At 29.1% G+C, this 22,701-nt stretch overlaps 2 protein-coding genes across 2 annotated transcripts; both read right to left on the minus strand.

Moving 5' to 3' along the window:
- Positions 1–329: 329 nt before the first annotated feature.
- LOC129302619 (receptor-like protein 33) lies at positions 330–3,170 on the minus strand. The gene has a single exon (XM_054941533.1). The coding sequence runs from the start codon at positions 3,168–3,170 to the stop codon at positions 330–332; it is 2,841 nt and encodes a 946-aa protein (XP_054797508.1).
- Positions 3,171–9,639: 6,469 nt separating this feature from the next.
- LOC129302620 (receptor-like protein 7) lies at positions 9,640–11,593 on the minus strand. The gene is made up of 2 exons (XM_054941534.1): positions 11,474–11,593; positions 9,640–11,409 (listed from the first exon to the last, which is right to left on the minus strand). Exons 1-2 carry the CDS (start codon positions 11,591–11,593, stop codon positions 9,640–9,642), a joined length of 1,890 nt encoding a protein of 629 aa, XP_054797509.1.
- Between the last annotated feature and the right edge of the window lie 11,108 nt (positions 11,594–22,701).

Below are 22,701 nucleotides of genomic sequence, written 5' to 3' on the forward strand. Positions count from 1 at the left end.
TCAATTCTTGCAAAATCTACTAATAGACAAATATGGTCTTATGTCTGTTATCATAATAAAAAAAAGACCTATGTATTATGTGACATAATGTAAAGCAAGGATTAAAACGTTAATGAACATTTACATGAATAGAACTCGATCATATGACACACACGCACACTAACACAAAAAAATTCCATTGTTATAAAGAAAACATATCATAATAAACACAAACAAATATGCATGCATGTATATTTCAAACAATATAATAAAATTTGCTAAATATAATCATATATTTATTTACCTTATAAACCAACACTCAAATCATGTTGCTCAACAAAGTGTAATGCTTAACGACTCCAACGCAGAACTGGGTGCCATTGTCCCTCATGCCTTTGATAATCAAGATAAAGTTGTGGAAAGATGATACAAAGAACATCGTCCACATATTTCCAGTACCTTATCTTCCATTTGCTCCAAAAGAAAAGAGGTCCGATAATAATGGCTAAGCCAAAAATCACTCCAAATTCCATGCCTGTGATAAACTTGAAATCAATTCCATGATCATTTCTAGAAGCTAGAGGTGGCAGCATCAATCCTGGCCTCCCATTATTTGGAATTTTGGTCAAAGGAGGGCCATACAGCCCTTTATTGCCTTGGAAGGAAGAGGCATCAAACGATTGAATTTGTGTGCCTCTAGGGATCGTTCCCACAAGATGATTAAATGAAAGGTTCAAAAATGAAAGGAATGATAGACTTGCAAGCTCTGTTGGAATCTCTGCAGTCAAAGAATTGTTTGACAAATCCAAGGATTCAAGCTGCTTCATATTTCCAATTGAAGATGGAATTTTGCCTGAGAAAGCATTGTTTGACAAATTGAGAACATGAAGATCTACCAAGTTCATTAGCTCTTTTGGTATTGGCCCTTCAAAATTGTTAGATGAAAAGTCAATGCAAGTGAAGGAGTATAGTATTTTATCCCACACCATTTCTCGGCCTTTACTCACAATTGTCATTGAATAATACTGTGATGTACCAGCGGAATAACTGGATACGATGTAAGGCTCAGAACTGAATAATGTATGTTGAAGTTCAATATTAAGCATCATTAGTTCTGAGGCTGTGAAAGCTTTGGCCGGAAGAAATCCAGTGAATTTGTTAAAAGCCAAATCAATAATCTGAAGGAAAGGCCAACTTTCATCATTTTCTAAGCATCCAATGGGACCCTGAAATTGGTTTTTTCGCAAAACCAAGACTTCAAGTGATAAGTTCCTTAGGAAGCATGGAAAGTAACCACTAATATAATTATTCCCAAGATTTAGCACCCCCAAATTCGTGCAACTGATCATTGACTTGGGTATGAAGCCACTCAATTGATTTTCCTGTACATCTAATATGAAAAAATCACATGCTTTTGGAAATGCATTAGGAATATTGCCTTTGAGCTTGTTCTTTCCAAGAATTAGTATCTGGAGAGTCTCACTATGTATTAAACAAGGTGGGATTGTCCCTTCAAGCACATTATTGGAAAGATCAAGTAAATACATACGTGGAATATTGCACAAGGAATGAGGAATGTCCCCATGAAATTTGTTTCTTGAAAGTTTGAGGAAATGAACTGAATGAAATTGAGCACCAATGTTATGTGGAATAACAGTGTTGAAATTATTACTTGACAAGTCCAAAAAGAATGAGGTAATAAAAGGAGGAATCTTCCCATTGAGTTTGTTGGAGTGAATATCAATAGCATCCAAATTAATAGTGTAATTTAGCATATGTGTTTCAAAGCTAGTCAAAGAATTGAGAGAAAGATTTAGATGACCAGATACTTGTAGAATTTTCCAAATCCAATGAGGAATCACTCCTTCAATTTGGTTGTTTGAGAGGTCAAGGTTAAATATTTGGGACTGGTTTCTCAAGAACATTGGGAATTCTCTCAAATTACAAGAAGACAATCTTAGAATCTCTAAGTTTGGAAATGAAGAAAGGTTAGCATCCATAATATTTGCATCAGCTGACAAGTTGTTGTAAGAAAGATCTAATCTCTGTAGATATTGACATCCTTGAAGCATATTAAGGTTCAAATCACCATTTAAATGGTTGGATGAAAGATCTAATGTCTGTAGACGATGACATCCTTGAAACATATTAAGGTTCAAATCACCATTTAAATGGTTGGATGAAAGATCTAATGTTTGTAGATGTCGACAGACTTGAAGCATATTAGGCTTCAATTCACCATCAAAATGGTTGGATGAAAGATCAATATGTTCTATAAATGGGAGTTCAAATAAAGAAAAAGGGATTGGACCAGTGAAATTTGTGCCTGTTACTTTTAAAGTCTGAAGAGATCCATTCAGGGGGAAGCTTTTGAAGGACCCATGGAGATCAAAGTTGTATGATAGGCTTAAATAGGACAATGTTGCAATTTCAAATATTTTTTGTGGAAAATCTCCTATCAAGTTGCAATTCGCAAGATTCAAGACGGTTAATTTCTTTAAATTGGCAAAGCTTTCGGGCACTGGGGATAATAGATGATTATTATCAAGATAAAGTCTTGAGAGGTGCTCAAGTCTCCCCAATGAAGAATCAATGGGCCCAGAGAGATTGCAAGAGCGCATGCTTACTTCTTCAAGACTAGGAATTGCTAGCAGAGCATTGCTCCAATCTTTCCCTTGAGCTGATATGTCTATATAATCTAAATACAAATACCTGATTTTTGTGAGGTTTTGGACTAGTTGTTGTAGATTTGGATTCTCCAGGTTCAAGGATGATGAAGAAGATAAATTAAGACAAACCAGATTTTTCAACTGGGAAATTTCCATTGGTATTTGCCCTTCCAAATCATTGTGCGACAAATTCAAAGAGACCAAGTTCTTCAAATTTTTGATTGCAGGCGAAATTGAAGAATAGAAAATATTATAACTCAAATCCAAGTTCTGCAGATGTTGGAGACAAAAAAGAGCACTTGAATTATGCAATTCTGCATCTATGGCTTCTGAACTTAAGTCGAGACCAGTAACATGCCCCTCCTTATTACAAGTCACACCATTCCAATCACAGTGAGGAATGCTTTGATTCCAGCTTACCAGTTTAGTAGACCATGAAGCATGGAACTTGAATTCATTGTTCTTCAGTTGCAGCAACAATGATTGTTCATCTTCAACACAAAGACCAGACACCGCCGACATGTGGCTACAAAGGCACATGTAACAAAACAGTATCAATTGAAGAAATAAAAATGAAAGGATCCTCATAATGGAAGACTATGAAGGATACTCCCTTTTGTAAAATTAGAGATTCAAGCAAATTCTCTGATACAAACTATGAGTGTTCTTCAATTCAGGACAATAGACCTCCACACATAAATTTAGGGGAACTTGAGCTTCGTTTTCATGAATGATAAAATTATTTGTGTGGTCGATTGCCACGGGAAAAAAGGAAATGTATTGGCAAGTCTTTTCTAAAAGTCATTGCAAGAGTTTATTTCAAGTTAGTACCCCGCGAAATTGCTCCAGTCTTGATAGTAACTTTCAATCATTTTTGAAAAGTCAGGAAAACTTTTTGAACCCTTAACACGTCAAAATATATTACTTTTTCCATCTTAAATTATAAAATATTTTTTAAAAAAATTTAATATTTTAAAATATAAGATATTTTAATAAAAATAAGGTTTCATTAATGATACTTTTTTAAGACTACTCTTCTCATATATTTTTTCTTTTCAATATTCTTTCATCAATGAAATATTAAATAAAGAACATTTTTAAAAGTTTGTATTTTTATCTTGAGAAACTAAGATTATAAAGTGTATTTAATAAGTTTTATTTGTATGTAAGAATTTATGTTAAAATATTTTATAATTTAAAATTGAGGGGGTATTATTTTATTTTTATTTTTTTTATCAACTGAAAAAAGTGCAGCAATTAAAACCCACACTCAATTTGCTCAAACGTTCGTTTATCCAAACAAGAGGGTCCACCGTCCAGTCGCGGCTTTATGTTGGAGCAGAGTATACGTGGGTGTAGCAAGGTGCATTCACCGCGTCTCAGACTACCAACTCTTCTTTTGAACATGGGTCCCACGAGTTTGAATAATTAATTGCTATGGTTTTTTCAATTGATACGACATCAGGTATATTATAAAAATTTTACTTAACCCAAAATATAAAGTATTAAATAAATTTTATATTTATTTTTTAATTATATTCTATTTTTATTTATTTATTTATCACTTTTTTAAAAAAATCATACATCAAAATTTTAATTAATATTATTAAACTCTTATATAAGATATTTAATAAAGATATAAATAAAAAATGCATACATTCTTAATAATGTAATGTTTCAACTAATACTATTCATAAATCATGAATTAGTTAACAATGACTTACTCCTTCCATCTCTATATATAAAATATTTTTATTGAATCATGTAAACTAATAAAAGTTGGTTGTCTAATTAAAAGCATAACAACATTTCAATTTTGCCCTTAATTATTGTAAAAAAAAATCTGTTTTTTTAAAGTAAATTAATAAGAGTACTTATCATTTTCTCTTTCTAATTTAATAAAGGTATAATGATCTATTTATTAAAAAATATGCTAATAATCTCTTATATTTAGGGATAAAAAAATATTCTATAAAACTTCTTATAGATAGAGACGGAGAGAATATATTGTAATAAGAAGGGAGTAGATTATTGTACACCACATCACTATATAGAATACTTGATGCTCTTCAATTTTTTTCTCTCTTTTTTATCGATTTTAACTAAATATTTTCAATGTTATAATTTTTGTATTTTTTTATTTTTGATAAATACGATATTAGAAATTAAAATATATAAAATTAGAATTTTTTTAAAAAATTGCAAGTAAAAAATTTTAAATTTGAACTATGTAGATTACATCTAGACTCTTCAAATTTTGATAATAAAAAATTTATTATAATTTTTATAAATTTTATTGTAATAAATATAAAATAATACTTTAAATTTAGACCATCCATATCAAAATCTAAATAGTCTAAATTTCACCGATCGATGAGCATAATGTGATGAACACTGAAGATGGGGGGGGGGAGAGAGAGTAGTGTTTTAACCCATGTTTACTCAAAATTAACTGTGGAGTTGAGATTGCTATAGTATCATTGCTTAAAGTTTAAAATGTACTAAAGATGAATTTAGGGATTAAATCATTTATGAACCTATAATTTAGGATCTAACTTACTATTTAACCCTTTTCATATATCATTTTTTCGCCATTTCTATACACAGGTAAATGTTACCCATTTTTTTCTTAGAGAAGGTTTTATTTATTTTTGAAAATAGATAAGAAAGAGTTTGATATAATATGCGTAATTTATTTGTTTATTTTAAATTGAAACTCAATACCATTTAACGTAGTTTTTTTTTTTCATTTTAACAATACATTTTTTGTTAATTCTATTTTTTATTATTGAATAATATAATCCATTTTTAATTAACTTGTGCTTATTTTAAGAATCTATTATATATATGTATATATTCATTCCGTTAAAAAATATAAGACATTTTTAATTGAATCTCACTCTCAATAAAGTAGTTATCTACTTTCAAACTAACTCTATTTTTTTATATTTATTCCTATTAAACACCTTATAATAAATATAAAGTCATCATCACTAAGGGCACTTTTGAAAAAAAAAGACAATGATTACACCTCGAAAGACTAAAAATGCTTTACATTTTTAAATATCTAATTCCTCAAAAAGTGCCTTATATTTTTGAACGGAAGGAGTATATATATATTATCTTTATTTTAAGATTGTTCCTCGTCAATTTTTATATTTTTTAATTTTAGTTATTTTTAATCGTTTATTTTAAATTAAGATAATTCAAAAATACTATTAATTGATTAAAAATATTTGTTAAGAATTTGTTTGTTCCGTGACATCGCACACTCTCTTGAAAAAAGTATAAACTCAAGTAACTATGAAAATTATAATTATAATTGGATCATTATCTTCTCCCATTTAAAGTCAATAAATCTTTATTTCTCATCTAATTTATCATAACTTTTAACAAAAAATAATATCATAAAATAAATAAAAATATTTATGATCTTTTGAACATTTCTTATCATTATACTTTTTTTTAATCTCTTTCAAAACTTAATTAACATGGTACGTACATCATCAAAACTAGGGTGAATATTTGATATGCTCACACACTAAGCATCTCAAAAACAATTTTGATTTTTTTTTATTTTTAATCAACTGCTTTTGGGATGTGAAATCTTTTTGGAATCTGACATGATTTGATTTTTGTATTTCTGACACAATTTTTTTCCACAACCTTGTATTAAAAAAAAAAACAGGATGAATATGCAAAATATGAAATTTAACAAAAAAAGAAAAAGAAGATCAATGATGCTTTGTGAGAAGCGAGGAATAGGATGATGATATGCGGATGACGGTGCTTGATAGAAAATGCTTAGTTTAATGAGTGGATGAATGGACGAAATGAAATCTAACCAAAAAATCTATAATCAACATTCCTCAAAAATTAACAAATTCACAAATTAAAAACAAAAACAAAACTCACTAATTGATTAATGATTATGAAATATTAAATTCAAATCATTCAAAATTTGATTGAGGGATTAAGATAGGAAATAAAGAGATAGTGGTGCAAAAAAGAAAAAAAGAAAAATCAAGTCCACAAACAAGAGAGATTTTAAGTTTTCCTCATTTCCCACTCTCATCAAATGAGCTGGCCTTATGTGTGAATTATATTTTAATTATGCTTTTTAACATTTCAATAAATTTTCATCTATTACCGTACCATTCCATTGAAAAAGAGAGAGAAAATATCTTTCATATATTCTCATTTAGCTTATGTTATAAATTATTTTATATTTTGGGAGACTATCATTTACAGTTAAGCTGGCCCGAGTTCTGAAAAACTGGAATTATTATTAGCTTTCTCATTATTTAGCTCACGTTATAATATACACATATTAAATTGAAACACGTACTAACTTTTGCTCTTAACATTTTGAAGTACTCGGTTAGGTTTTATTTATGTGTTTGGAGACTTGAGTAAATTTTATATTGTTACTACTGTTCCGTAAAATGAGGAAAAATCTTCCCATTCACATAATTTTGCTCATATTATAAATTATTTTATAGATTTGTTAGGAAATTGACATTTATAATTAATTAAGATAACCTTCCTCTGCCACTATTCTGAAAATCTGGATTCGTGCTTGCCATTACTCTAATAAATACATGCATATATGCAACTCATCATAATTATTATTGATTGAAAGCATTTGTAATTATTAGTGAATAATCTGGTTCCTTAATATTTACCATAATTTATTTTTTTAATTCAAAAGATATTAGATATTAAATTATATGCAAGGATATATATATATATATATATAATATTTTAAAACATCTTTAAGAAAAATATAAAAAATTATATTTTCAATGCACTTTCCTATAATTTGAAAATAGCCGTTGCTGCCACTAATGTCCCTCCATTCCTTTTTTCCCCCTATAAAAAGAACAAATACGTTTAAAAAAATTTAAAAATAATTTACAACAATATTTAGAAAATGCATTTATTGAGTGTGTGCACAAAGATTCCTTTAATTTTCAATGCATTGTTTTTCAATAAAAGAAAAAGATGAAGTGCACTTACATAAGAAAGAAAAATGAAAGTGTATGAGCTAGATTCCTTACAATAAACCAATAATTAAAAAAAAAAAAAGCCACCATAAAATAGCCTTGTCATACGCTCTTTGGGAATTTTAAAAATCCAGCCCATATTATTGGAGAGTTGGCCCATTCCCAATCATGGTAGGCTGACCCACAACCCGTTTTACAATGCTATTATGAACATAATAACTAACTGTGACCAAAAGCAGTAAATTTTCAACCTACAAAAATAAATTAAAAAAAAACTTTACACCTTCTAAGCTATGTGATAAAATTTCCAGATTTAAGAAAAAGTATAAGAGCCAATAATAAAGATATTCAGACATTGATGGAAAACATAAGGGCATCACTTAAAATAAACTATAAAAAACATTAACAACACGAACAAATTCTAAGTCGAACACCATTACTCCACACAACAAGGTATTAAATTTGAATGATCAAACTCAAATAATTACAAGAATCATACTTCAAATCTTTATTTCACTATCATGTCTAGCTAAGCTGCATCATATTTGAATGTCACCTTCATTAATCCTCTTCACCTAAAGTTTACAATGGTATAACAGAGTTAGTTGGTTGATACAATTGAAATATATATATATATATATATTAACAATATAGACAATATGAATAATGAACAAATGGTTCAAAAAAAAAAAAGAATAATGAACAAAAACAATATTAAAAAGTTACAGCATATGCTTTATCAAGTTACAGCAATTGCTTTATGAAGTTTTTACTACTATTACATACAAACGGGTGTATATCCACTAATTGCATCGCCATGTTTACTTCTATAATATTGTAATTATCTAGCGTGGATCAAAATTTTAATCAAAATGTATATAGTTTTGAGCTTTTGTATATATGCACTTTTGCCCGTGCACGAAGTCTCAATTCTTGCAAATTCTACTAATAGACAAATATAGTCTTATGTATGTTGTCATAATAAAAAAAGACCTATGTATCATGTGACATAATATAAAGCAAGGATTAAAACATTAATGAACATTTACATGAATAGAACTCGATCATATGACACACACGCACACTAACACAAAAAACTTCCATTGTCATGAAGAAAACATATCATAATAAACACAAAAAAAAAAAAAATGCATGCATGTATACTTCAAACAATATAATAAAATTTGCTAAATATAATCATATATTTATTTACCTTATAAATCAATACTCAAATCATGTCGCTCAACAAAGTGTGAAGCTTAACGACTCCAACGCAGAACTACGTGCCATTTTCCCTCATGCCTTTGACAATCAAGATAAAGTTGTGGAAAGATGCTACAAAGTACGTTTTCCACCCACCTCCAGTATCTTACCTTCCATTGCTTCCAAAAGAAAAGAGGCCCAACAATAATGGATAAGCCAAAAATCAATCCAAATTCCATGCCCGTTATAAACTTGAAATCGATTCCATGATCCTTTCTAGATGCTAGACGTGGCATCGGTCCAGGCTTCCCATAACTTGGAGTTTTGGTCAAAGGAGGTCCATAGAGCCCATCATTGACTTGGAAGGAAGAGACATCAAATGATTGAAGTTGTGTGCTTGTAGGGATCATTCCCAGCAGATGATTAAATGAAAGGTTCAAAAATGAAAGGAATGACAAACTTGCAAGCTCTATTGGAATCTCTCCAGTCAAAGAATTGCTTGAAAGATCCAAGGATTCAAGCTGCTTCATATTTCCTATTGAAGATGGGATTTTGCCTGAGAAACCATTATTTGATAAATTGAGAACATGAAGAACTTCAAACTTCATCAGCTCTTTAGGTATAGGCCCTTCAAAACGGTTAGATGAGAAGTCAATCAAAGTAAATAAGTTTAGTATTTTATCCGACTCCATATATGTGCCTTTACTCATAATTTTCACCGTCTCATAGTAGTAACCGGTTCCATTATAAATAATTAGGTCATAATTAGAGTCCCAAAAACCTTAACTCATTGCTTCCCATGTTGTCAAGGTTCTTGTTGGAAGAAAACCACTGAAGTTATTAAAAGACAAATCAATAATTTGAAGGACTGGCCAAGTTCCATTGTTGTCAAAACATTCAATGGGGCCCTCTAATCTGTTCCCTCCCAATACCATCACCCGCAATGAGGATATTTTCTTCAACAAGCATGGAAAGTGTCCCTCAATATGATTATTCCCAAGATTTAGCATCTCTAAGTACTTGCATCTAGCAAGAGACTCAGGAATTAGCCCACTCAATTGATTTTCATGGATATCTAAAGCCTTTAACCAACATGATTTTGGAAATGAATTAGGGATTTTACCAGTGAGCTTGTTGTCTCCAAGACTTAATACCCAAAGCATCTCACTCTCTATCAAACAAGCTGGAATTGTCCCTTTGAAGCTATTATTGGAAAGATCGAGCTCATTTAGAAGAGAAGCTTCGCACAAGGAACGAGGAATGTGTCCATGAAATTTGTTTTCAGAAAGAGAGAGGAAAAAAGTGGAAGATAAATGGGTTCCAATATTGTGTGGAATAATAGAGTTGAAGTTATGACTTGAGCAGTCCAAATAAGCCACAGAAGAGAACACTGGAATTCGTCCTTGGAGTTCATTGGAATGAAGATCAAGAACATAGAAATTATTTGTGAGATTTTTCATAGATTCAAAACCTGTCAAATAATTGATAGAAAGATTTAACCACTGTAATCCTTGAAGTTTCCAAATCCAATGAGGTATCAATCCTTGAATATGGTTGTTTGAGAGGTCAAGAGAATAAACCATCGGAGAATGGTTTCTTAAGAACGCTGGGAATTCAGTCAAGTTACAAGAAGCTAATCCAAGATGAAATATGTTTGGAAATGAAGAGAGGTTAGCATCAATAACCATGGATAAGTTGTTGTAAGAAAGATCTAATATATCTAAATATTGATGACTTTGAAACATATCAGGCTTTATTTCACCATCAAAATGGTTGAATGAAAGATCAACGTATGCTATAGATGGGAGTACAAATAGAGAAGAAGGGATTGGACCAGTGAAGTTTGTTTTTCTTACTACTAAAATCTCAAGAGATCCATTTAGTGGGAAGTATGGCAAGGAACCGTGGAGATTGTCATTGTGAAGTATGCTTATGAAGGACAATGTTTCTATTTGGAATATCTTATGCGGAAAATCTCCCCTCAAGTTGCAATCCTGAAGACTCAGGATAGTCAATTTCTTTAACTTGGCAAAGCTTTCAGGCACTATAGATGATAGATTATTACTATCAAGATAAAGTTTTGAGAGATTCTCAAGTCTCTCCAATGAAGAATCAATGGGTCCGAAGAGATTGCACCCCATCATGCTCACTTCTTCAAGACTAGGAATTGCTAACAAAGCATTGCTCCAATCTTTTCCTTGAGCTGATATTTTTACATAATCTAGGTACAAATACCTGATTTTTGTTAGGTTTTGGACTAGTTGTTGCAAATTTGGAATTTCAAGTTTCAAGGATGAAGAAGGTAAATCAAGACTAACCAAATTTTTCAACTGGGAAATCTCCATTGGTACTTTCCCTACAAAAGAATTATCAGACAAATTCAAAAAGACCAAGTTCTTCAAATTTCCAATTGCAGGCGAAATTGAAGAATTGAAATAATTGTGACTCAAATCCAAGTTTTGAAGATGTTGGAAACAGAAAAGAGCACTTGAATTATGCAATTCTCCATCTATGAATTCCCAACTCAAGTCCAGACCAACAACATGCCCCTCCTTATCACAAAGTTACACCACTCCAATCACAGTAATAAAAAATAAAGCTTTGATTCCAGCTTACTAGTTTAGTAGACCATGAAGCATCGAACTTGAATTCATTGTTCTTCAGTTGCAGCAATAGTGATTGTTGATCTTCAATACAAAAGCCGGACACCGCCAACAAGTGGCTGCGAAGATACATGTAGCAAAATAGTATGGAGTGAAGAGATAAAATTGAAAGGATCCTCATAATGGAAGACTATGAAGGATGCTTCCTTGTGCAATCAGATAATCAAGTTCTCAGATACAAACTATTATATGTCTTCTTCAATTCATGACATTAGACCTCCATTTAATTTGCGGAAGTCAAACTTCATTCATGAATAATAAAAAACATTTATTACGTAGGACCATCTATCAAGGACCAGAGAGAGAGAGAGAGAGAGAGAGAGAGAGAGATGAATTGACAGGTGTTTTCTAAAAGTCATTACAAAAGTCTATGTCAAAGTTAGGAACACACGAAATTTTTCAAGTTAGAATATTAATTTTTATTAATTCTTATTTATTTTTCACATTAGAATACTTTCAAGTTATAATATAATTTAATTCTTATTATTCATATCCATTTAGAACACTGTACAATTTTTTCTCTTTTTTTTTAACTTTTTTTAGTTTTAATTATATGTTTTCAATGTTATAACAAAAATCAACACCCAAGAGAGAGTTTTCCTCGTGAAAAAAGTTCATATTAATTGGGTCTCATGTTCACCAAGATCAAGACATGCTTTTAGATAGATAAAGTTCTCACATTAGTAGTAGAATTTTTTTCTCATGACCTATGGATCATAGGTCAAATTATAATCAATTGAACTAACTTTTGGTGAAAACACCCTATAAAGTTAATAAATCTATTTAAGCAAAAGTGCATTCCAAGGCTAAAGTGCAGTCAATTAGGTTATGGTTGTGTTTGGATTAAAAAATTTGCAATGTTGGAAGCGATTAAGGTTGGCAAACTTGAAGTTAAAAAAACAAAAAAGCATGTCTCTTTATCATGATTTTATTTGAATACTTTTTATTTAGAAGTCAGTTAAATAAATTAAAATTTATTTGGATGATTTGGTTTAAAATCTAGTTGATATGTATATATATTTTATATATATATATACACACACACACAATGTAAAATAAAAGGTGCATATATAATTAACTATTGTTTGTGAATTATAAAAATATAAAATAAATTGTTAAATTATAAAATATTAAAATCTAAAAATCTAAAATAAACAGATAAATTATGAAATACTAAATTAGAACCTTTTTAACAATGATATGCTCAGTGTGATTTACAATTTGATCTTTAATTATTTTTTTAAATAAGTGTTATTTTTTCATAATTTGGTCCTTAGAACACATAATATTATTGCAAAACTTAATATAGGCATGTAGCATGTGTTTGGGTGGGTCATGCTCGATGGTCATCTCCAGTGGCTCCACCATCGTGTAGTGCGAAATGGACGGAAGAAAACCAGAGACCTCCTAGACCAAGAGACGATAGAATGCCAGCCATGGACGAACAAGAAGCAATTACATGTTGTAGGATGGCCCAAACAGAGGTTAGGATGTAAAAATCGCAAAACATCTTGTTTGGATGGAAAAAAATTTCAACTGAAGTTATGGTTTAAATGAGCTTTTTTCCTAAACTAATCTTTCCTGGCTTCTGCATTCAGCCTTGGTACTAGTGAGCCATTGTTTTGTATTCAGACGACTTTTCTTTGTATTTTCGGCCGAAGACAAGCAAAACGACAACATCAAAAAAATAATAACAAAAGATGAAGAGAGAGAAATTAGTGGGGACAAAGGAGAAGGATAAGAGAAATTCTTATATGCTCACGTCGCTTATAACATTTTTTTTAATAATAAAAATACAGCAATTCACATTGTTTTAATTCTATTAGTCTTGCAATATTTTAATGTTCATATTTTTGGATTTAAAATTTTGTCAATTGAGATATGTAAATTTCAATTTATTTTTTTTAAAAAGAAAATATTTAATATTTTATAAAAAATAATAAATTGATTAAGTGAAGTTTACCTTTTTAGTATTTTTCATCATTTTATTATTTTTATAAAGTATTATATATTCTTTCTCATTTTTTAAAAGGCAAACTTCACTGAAATCATCACAACATATGTATTATGTTCACAATATTATTAGAGATCAACTTATAGATCATATCAATTGAATAATTTGTAATTTATAAATTTATTTTAGCTTTTCATAATTGAATATTTAAGATATCCTACTTATTAATTTTCATTTTAAGTTTAGTATTTTTCACTTATCAATTAGTCAAAAAATATGTACTAAAAAATTTATGGATATATTTGTCATTAAAAATCTTAACTGACTTTTGAATTAAAATAAAATATTTGGTTTATCTAGCTGACTTATGAAAAAAAGATATCCAAATATTAATCACGTTTTATTAACTGACTTTTTCTCTAATCTCAGTGTGCTAACCTCAGTTAAATCATGACCTCAATTGTAAATTTCTTAATCTAAATACACACTAAATCTGTCAAAAAATTCCATAGAAAATATGTTTTGAATTGTGTCTGATAACACTATTCTTAAGAGCAATTCCAATATAATTGTTGGAACTCCCTATGATTAAGTGGAACCTCCTTAACAATAGTCATATATTTTTAGAACAGAGCAAAATAACTCTTGCTGAAAACCCCTCCAGTTTTGATGTTTTGATCACCAAAAAAAAAAAATCCTAATATCTTGTTAATAATAATTCTAATTAAATTAGAATCTCACAATATCATATCTTCCCATCCTAATTAAATTGGAACTTTTTATATATATTGCCAACCACTCTAATTAATTAGAATTTCATAATATAATATCCATAAGTCCTATTTTTACATCAATGATACTTCAATTAAATGAGTACTACAACTATCCTGGTTCAATACTAGAACAAGAATGAAACAAACCCATGTACGAATTCACTAAACCCATATGTATAATTTGCAACATATATACTCTGTTATTTAATCATCTATGGTTTTCAAATAAGATGATTTAATTTATCATACCTCAAAATAAATCATATTAACACGATCAATCAGATGCATAATCACACCTCATGTGTACCAGTGGATCACAACCACAACCCTAGTAGTATCAACAACAACAACAACAACAACAACAACAACAACAACAAGCCTTTATCTCACTAGGTGGGGTCGGCTACATGGATTGCAAGACATCATTGTGTTCTATCATTTATTAAGCTTTTAGGAATATTATTAATTAAAAGATTGGGTTCAATAACTTTCAAGAGTGTTCTCTTAAGTCTTCCTCTATCTCTCTTAATCGGACTCAAAATTATATGTTCCACTCTTCTCACTGGTGCCTCCCTTGGTCTTCTTTGTACATGCCCAAACCATCTCAACCAATTTTCTACCATTTTTTTCTCAATAGGTGCCACCCTCATTTTTTCGCGTACGTGCTCATTTCCAATTTTATCTTTACGTGTATGTCCACATATCCATCGTAACATTCTCATCTCTGCTACTCCAGCTTTATGCTCTTGCTGTCCCGTTAGAGCCCAACATTCACTACTATATAACATTGCCGGTCTAATAGCAGTGCGATAAAACTTTTTTTTAAGTTTATTAGGCACCTTACGTTCGCAAATAACTCCTTTAGCTTTTCTCCAATTAAACCTCTTAGCTTGAATTCTATGTGAAATATCTCCACTGATTTCGTCATCATTTTGAATAATGGCTTCCAAATATCTAAACTTTTTCACTTGAGGTATAATTTGATCTCCTAATTTCACTTTCAAATTATTATCGAATAGTCCTTTACTAAATTTATAATATAAATATTCCATCTTACTTCTACTCAGATGAAAACCTTTCGACTCCAATGTCCTCCTCCATAACTCAAGTTTGCAATTAACCTCTTCTCTTGTCTCTGCTATAAGAACTATATCATCCGCAAAGAGCATACATTTCGAAATTTTCCCTTGAATATGTTCTGTCAAAATATTTAAGATCAAGTTGAATAAATAAGGACTCAGAGATGATCCCTGATGTAGTCCAATCTTTATAGGAAAATCCTTTATTTGACCATTAGACGTTCTTATACTAGTTTTTACCCCCTCATACACATCTTGTATGGTTTTAATATAAGCAATTCGTAAATCCTAGTAGTATCAATTAATGGAAAATCTCACATTCAAAACATGATTAAATTTATCACAAATAAGAAACATTTTGGTGCATTGACCATGATTCAGTCTTCAGACCGAGCCAATACTTCGATGTTCCCAAAAAGAATGAAAGCAATGTGGTCCAGCCTTGCTGCGGAACAAAAGATAACTTATGGCATTTATAATTTATTGCTTTCTCAACCAAATGTTTATCATATTAAAAACTTACAACATTGCTGACACATGATTGATCTTTAAATTCCTTAAAGAAACCAAGTGCAACATGTTTTTTTTTTTTTTTTTCCATAGATTCCAAAATTGTGTTCCACCCTCAATATTTATAAAAATTGAATGATCATTGTTTGGCTCATAATAAACGATTGATAATATATCGTAATTGACATTCTCAAATATGCTAAAGCTATATTTGGATGCATAGAGATTTAGATTTACACTAAATTCATTGTTTGGGTAATTAAAAGGGGAGAATGACAAAGAAGTCACAAAAGAATCAATTAATTTAAGTTAGGTTTCAAGTGCCAAACTCCAAAAATTTGCAAGTTCATCTCTCAATTTTGCAATGGCATTATGATGAATTTTTAACTTATTTTCTAAATTTTAACATGGTTGAAGAATAAAAAAATTATTTTCCCTATTAAAATTTGGAATATATGTTGTAACTTCATCACAATGGATTGCAAAATTGAGAAATTGAGTTGTAAATTTTTAAAATTTGACACTTGAAACATAACTTGAACTAATTGGTCTTTTTAAAACCTCTCTATCATTCTCCCAATTAAAAATGTATAGACTCAAATTCAAATTCAAATTCTACTTCAATCTCTTTATAATTTAAAATTCTCAAACCCTTATTATTTTAAATCCTACCTCAATATCTTTGTAATTTGATTGGCCCATCAGCAACACCTAATAGAATCAAGTTGCCAAGGACAACTAGGACCAAAATGCAGCCACCACCAATCGGGACAGGGTGGCTACCACTGACCGGGGCCAAACAGTAGGCATGAATTAGGACTGAACAATTGAGTTCTATTGAGACCAAACTGTCAGCATCAACCAAGAGCCAACGGCGTAATAGAAAATTAAATTTTCCTTTATATCAATGGTTCTCCAAGAATACAAAGCAAATATATATCAACAACATTAAGAAATTATGGAGAAGAAAACTAATCAACGTAAAAATTAATTAACTTCCATTTCTTTAGGTGGCATTCCTTCTTATCACATTATAAAACATTTTCTATAATGAACTATTTATTTTTGGGGAGGATTTTAGTTAAGAATCATGAAAGAGAGATATTTATGAGTGGGTTCCAAAATAATTTAAAAATTCTCTGCAGAATTTTTGGACTAAATTAAAATAAAATGGGAGGCTAAAAAGATTCAAATACCTTTTTACAAAAGAAAGAAATGTTTGACAACCGATACTAGTAAATTAACAAGTAAAATTAGAGAATTAATGACTAATAATTTTGCACTTAAGACCAAATGATTGAATTAGTATGATTATTGACAAGTCATGTAATTTATAATTAATAATAGTAAATTAACAAATAAAAGTTAGATAATTAACAATTGATATTAATATAATTATTATCAAGTGAAATCAGGTGATTTATGAATGATATTGATAAATTAACAAATGAAATAAGAAAATTAACAATTAATGATAGTACTTTTCAGTTCAATTGAGTGAACAAGTCTTATAAATGATTCACAAATCAAGTTAAGTAGTTAACAAATCATGTTGAGAAATTAACAAATAAAATTTTTAAATTAATAAGTAATGTTTTTAAAATATGGAGTCACATAATTAACTCACTAATTATTTAACCAGTACCGTTAAGGAATTAACAAGTACAAGTAAGCAATGAACAAGTAAATTTAAGTAGTAACTAAGTACTTGTTAAGTTTTAAGAAAGGAATTTCGGTCTTTTACCTATTTTATTTCTCTTGAGTCTAGAAATCCTGCAAAAAAATTTTAAATATTTTTGAGACCCATGGCTAAATATCTCTCTTTCATAACATGTGATTGAAATTCTCCCTTATTTTTTCTACTCGTGAGATTCTCTGTGATTTCCTTCTGAATTTGAGCATCATATTGGTATTGACTAATTCAATGCATTTACACCGCCATGACAATAATAACGTGGCAGTGAATGTGCTTCACGTTTCAAGCGATACAACACAGTCCCATTCAATACGACGAGGTGACAAGAACAGCAGGTAGACCCAAAAAAAAAAAAAAAAAAACCAGAAACGAATGTTTCAGGGGGAAGACTTTGGGTCGCTTTTGAGTTTTGACACATGAAATAAATTAAATGGAAACAGAACTTCCATTTTTTTTTATTATCGTTTCCCCTCAATTTCTCTAACCACAGCCATTCATTAAATCTATGGCTAAAACATATTTATTTAATACAATGATATTAATAAATTATGAAAGTGGAAGGAAAATGATAATAATAAAAAACAGCTTCCGGGTCCAAATTCAACAGGGAAATGAATTGAAAAAAAAAAGTTTGATTCTGTGGATGTGAAATGTTTTTAATAATTAATAATTTAAAATTTTAAAAATAAAAAGAAATAAATTAGCAGTACCGAATTTAGAATATTGTACCATGTTTTTTTTCTCTTTCTTTTTCTTTATTTTAACTAAATGTTTTCAATGTTATAAAAAATGGGAAAATGACAATTAATAATTCCATAAGAACATTAACGATAATTATAGATCTTGAATTATTAAAATTTTAGTAACAGACTATGGTCCTTACTTATTATAAATTATCTTTTATTGATTGATTTAAGATTCACAATGAACTTTTATAAATTTTTAACTAACATTACAAAGATTATTGATAACTTATAGAAATTTATGTCATCTCAGTGCATTTTTCTATAATTTCATATGCTTTTTGATGAAATTGTGCATACTCTTGGTACATATGATAGGAAAATGTGCATATCTCACACTTGGGTTTAAATGACAAAATCTTAGGATACATTGTGCATAATTCTTTATTTTGGTATGATTAATCTTCGATTCACAAAATTTCTTGCCTTCTTAGGTTGTTGGAGCATTATTTGAGTAGTAAAAAAGGAGTTATGAAGTTATTATATTAAGAGAAAGTCAAGACAAAGAGTGAAGAATTAAGCTTTAGCCCAAGTACTTTTGACCTTAGCTGACAGACCTTTAGCCTTAGCCGAAAGTCAAAGACAGCATACCACTAACACGTTTTGGCTGCAACCAAGAGATCTGACCGAGAGGTTTTGATCGCAGCCAAGGAAAAATTGGATACAGCTAAAAACCTTTTACTGAAGCTATGCATTTTTGAATCAGACTTAAAGTTAGGGTTACATATGCGAAATTCTTGCACTTTAAGGAGAGAGCTGCAATTTTGAGAGTGTTCTTGAGGCTTGCTAGGGTTTAGAATTTTTGGAGGAGATTTAGCCAATGATTGAAGATTTGTAAAGATTCAAGTGGATTTCCTTCAGTTTTTCTTCTTTTCTTCCCTTTTATCTCTTTGTTTCTAATATAGATGCTATACATTATGTCATTTGTGGCTCTTTTCTGAACATGAGTAGTTAGTTCTCTTGTTTTAGGATTATTTTGAACTTTTATATGAATTAAGACTTGAATATTTCTCTCTTTTGGTGGTTAATGATATATGCATGTTTATTTCATCCTACGCTTGATGCTTTTAACTGCTTGATCACCATTTAGATTGTTTTGTTTACTTGAGTTTTGCTTGAGAGAGCTAATTTAAGTGTAAAATTTGGATAAAATGATATTGGACTTGAAATTTATAAAAATAAATAGATGGTTTTGTTGGTGAAATAGAGATATTTTATTAACCCTTTATAGTCATATTAAGATTGGTGTTTAAAATTTATTTTTACTAATTATTTTCAAGAGATTGTAAAATTTTAGTGTTTTCAAATATACTTAATTTTGACTTGAGAAAGTTTTTTCAAATGAATTACAATTTTAGACTAACACTTATTTTCATTAAAAATATATTTGAGAGGAATTACTTTAAGTTTTATGAAATATAAAGGGGAGAGATAATCCTAAATCCTTACCTCTGAAAGTTAAAGCCTCAACAAGTTTTAATTGCTTTAAAATAATTTTAATCAAATTTTTATTACTTTCACACAAACATGCTCTTGATTTTGTCCAACCTATCTTAAAGCTTAATAGTAAATTTTAACCCTCATTTGCCTAAATCCTCATGAGAACGATAACTCTGAAATATTCTATACTTGTGACGACCCGTACGCTTGCGGTAATGCTTGATAGCAAACAATTATTAGGTACCTTTTGTTTATTTTTCAAGTAATAACAAAAAATTAAAAGTGATTGGCTTGCGATTCACAACTAATTCTTATAAAATTTCAACTAACGTTACAAATAATCCTATATGCATTTTAGAAATTTCCTAAGCAATTTATCTATATAATGTAACAACAGCAAAAATAAAAAATTATTGATTTGCAATTCATAAGTAACTCTCATAAATTTCTAACTTATGTTACAAATAATTTGAAGTGTATTTTATTAATTTTCCAACTAATAATTCAAAATTTTTAATTTCAAATAAAGACCATGATTTGTTATTGTGATTTTGATAATTTAGGGTCTATAATTGTCATTAATGTTCTTATGGGACTCCTAATTGTCATTAAAAAAAATCAACACCCAAAAGAGTTAATTACTATAAAGTCATGAATTCAAATCTCACTATCAGTGTGATCATTGGTGGGCAATATATAAATATTTCTATAAACGTTCATTAAATATGAAAGCATGCCCTGACTATAATGAACTTATGCCTCTCAAAAATTAACACACATAAACTTTTATATATCAAAACAAAGGTGCAGTTCAAGACTAAGGCCCAACCGAAGAGTTCTATTGTTGAGAAATAAAAAAAAAATTTGGATGTATTATATATTACTGTATTGATTGTAGAATATTCAAGCAATGGCATCCTATTTAATAAGTCTAAAGAACATTTGCTTTTGAAATTTATCAAATCAAATACTTTATCGACAACATTAAGAAATTTTAGAGAAGAAAACTAATCAACATAAAAATTGAATTTGCCTATATATATATATATATATATTAATGGTTCTCACTGTAAAAAAAATGAGTTTTTTGCTCATGCATTCAAATTTTAGTTATATATATATATACACTCCTTTTGTTCAAAAATATAAAGCATTTTTAACTGAATCACACTTCTCAATAAAGTAGTTATCTATTTTTTAACTAACCCTATCTTTTCATATTTACCCCTATTAAATATCCTATAATAAATATAAAGTCATTATTAATAGGGGCATTTTTGAAAAAAAGACAATGATTACACCTCAAAAGATTAAAAATGCCTTATATTTTTTAATATCAAACTTCTCAAAAAATGTCTTATATTTTTGAAGGAGGGAGTATAATATTTTCTTATAATTACATAAAATTATCATATATGATCTTCTTTAAGTTATAATATTATTTTTATTTCCATTCAAAGAGGGGTAACACATATAAGATGAAAGCTATTAATTTGGGGAGAATAATGACTATCAAGTTGTAAAATTTAAAAAAGAGTTAAGTAGTTAAGTCCTAACAAAATTTAAAGGAAAAAAAAAGCTATAAATATTGACTCAAATAATTATAAAATTCAAGAGTTTCAGTTGCAAATAAAATATTTAAATTTTAAATATAAAAATCAGTTTGTAATTCACATTCTTATTTATAACTATTTGAATTGATATTTATAATTCATTTTTCAAAAAAATTTATCAAGAATCTAACTATCATTAACTTATTCTTTTAGGACTTTATTTTCATTCACCTATTAACTTGCTTTTGCAAAACAATAATTTTACCATTTTCACACAAAGTTAAATGAAATTTTGAGCCATAAATTATAAGCCCAGAAATAATCTGAATCCTAAATTTATTTTTAATATATTTTAACCTCTAAACAATTATATTAGTATCGTGTTGGCCAAGTGAACACGGTTAACATGCCCGTGCACGCGTGCCCGCACGTGCACACACACTCCCTCCCTCCCTCCCTCCCTCCCTCCCTACCCCCGGTGGTGGTCTACCTCTACCTAGCATGTTTTTGGTAATGCTTAATTGATTATTCATATATTTTATACACTTTTACCTATCTTATCTTAAATTTTTAGCACTTTTTTTTGATATAATTTGAAATAAATGGGTAATATTCATGATTAGAAGGCAAAGAAATATTTAACAAATTTTTGGAATTTATTGTGTATTTTTTAGATTTTGTTGAATATTATTTTTTATTCCCTAAAATGCATTTTCTATGTGGCTATATGAAAAATAGATAGAGTTGGTAATTCGAGCAAACCAAACTCATTTGAGCTGAGCTTAATTCAAGTCGAGTTTAAAGTATTCTATCTTATAGAAAAAGTTCATATAGCTAAATTCAACCCTAATATTTTTAGCCTTTGGGCTCATTTGGGTCAACTTGAACACCTAAAACTTTTTAAAAATATTTTTTTCTATTTTTTGAACTAATTTTAATTTTTTAAATAACTCTTTTAAGCATAAAATATTATTTTGACTTTAAAAGAATAAAATAAAAAAGAATAACATATCAATATTGTATTTAAGTAACTCTATTATAATTTTGTTATATTATGTGTGACTTATTTATGAATGTTTCCTTTACTTATAAATTAATATCTTAATTATTTAAATATTGCTCTTATTATAGTCATATATAGATATTTTATATATTTTAATTAAATAGTATCATTTTAATTATGATCAAATTTTTATAAGTTTGAATAAACAAAAATTTCAGCAAATGATGCTCTTTAAAAAATAGTTTTTAATTTTATTCATATACATCAATTTAGAATATTGTAGCATGTTTTTTTTTTCTCACTTTCTAAATATCTCTATAAGTATTTATTAAACCTGAAAGCATATCCTAACTATCATAAGCTCACGCCTTATGAAATTCAATTTATCTAAACTTTCATGTGTGGAAGCAAAGGTGCAATCAAAGACTAA

The sequence above is a fragment of the Prosopis cineraria genome, unplaced genomic scaffold (assembly GCF_029017545.1).
Source record: "Prosopis cineraria cultivar Desert tree isolate PC_DT_omini unplaced genomic scaffold, ASM2901754v1 PC2, whole genome shotgun sequence".
Lineage (NCBI taxonomy): Eukaryota > Viridiplantae > Streptophyta > Magnoliopsida > Fabales > Fabaceae > Prosopis > Prosopis cineraria.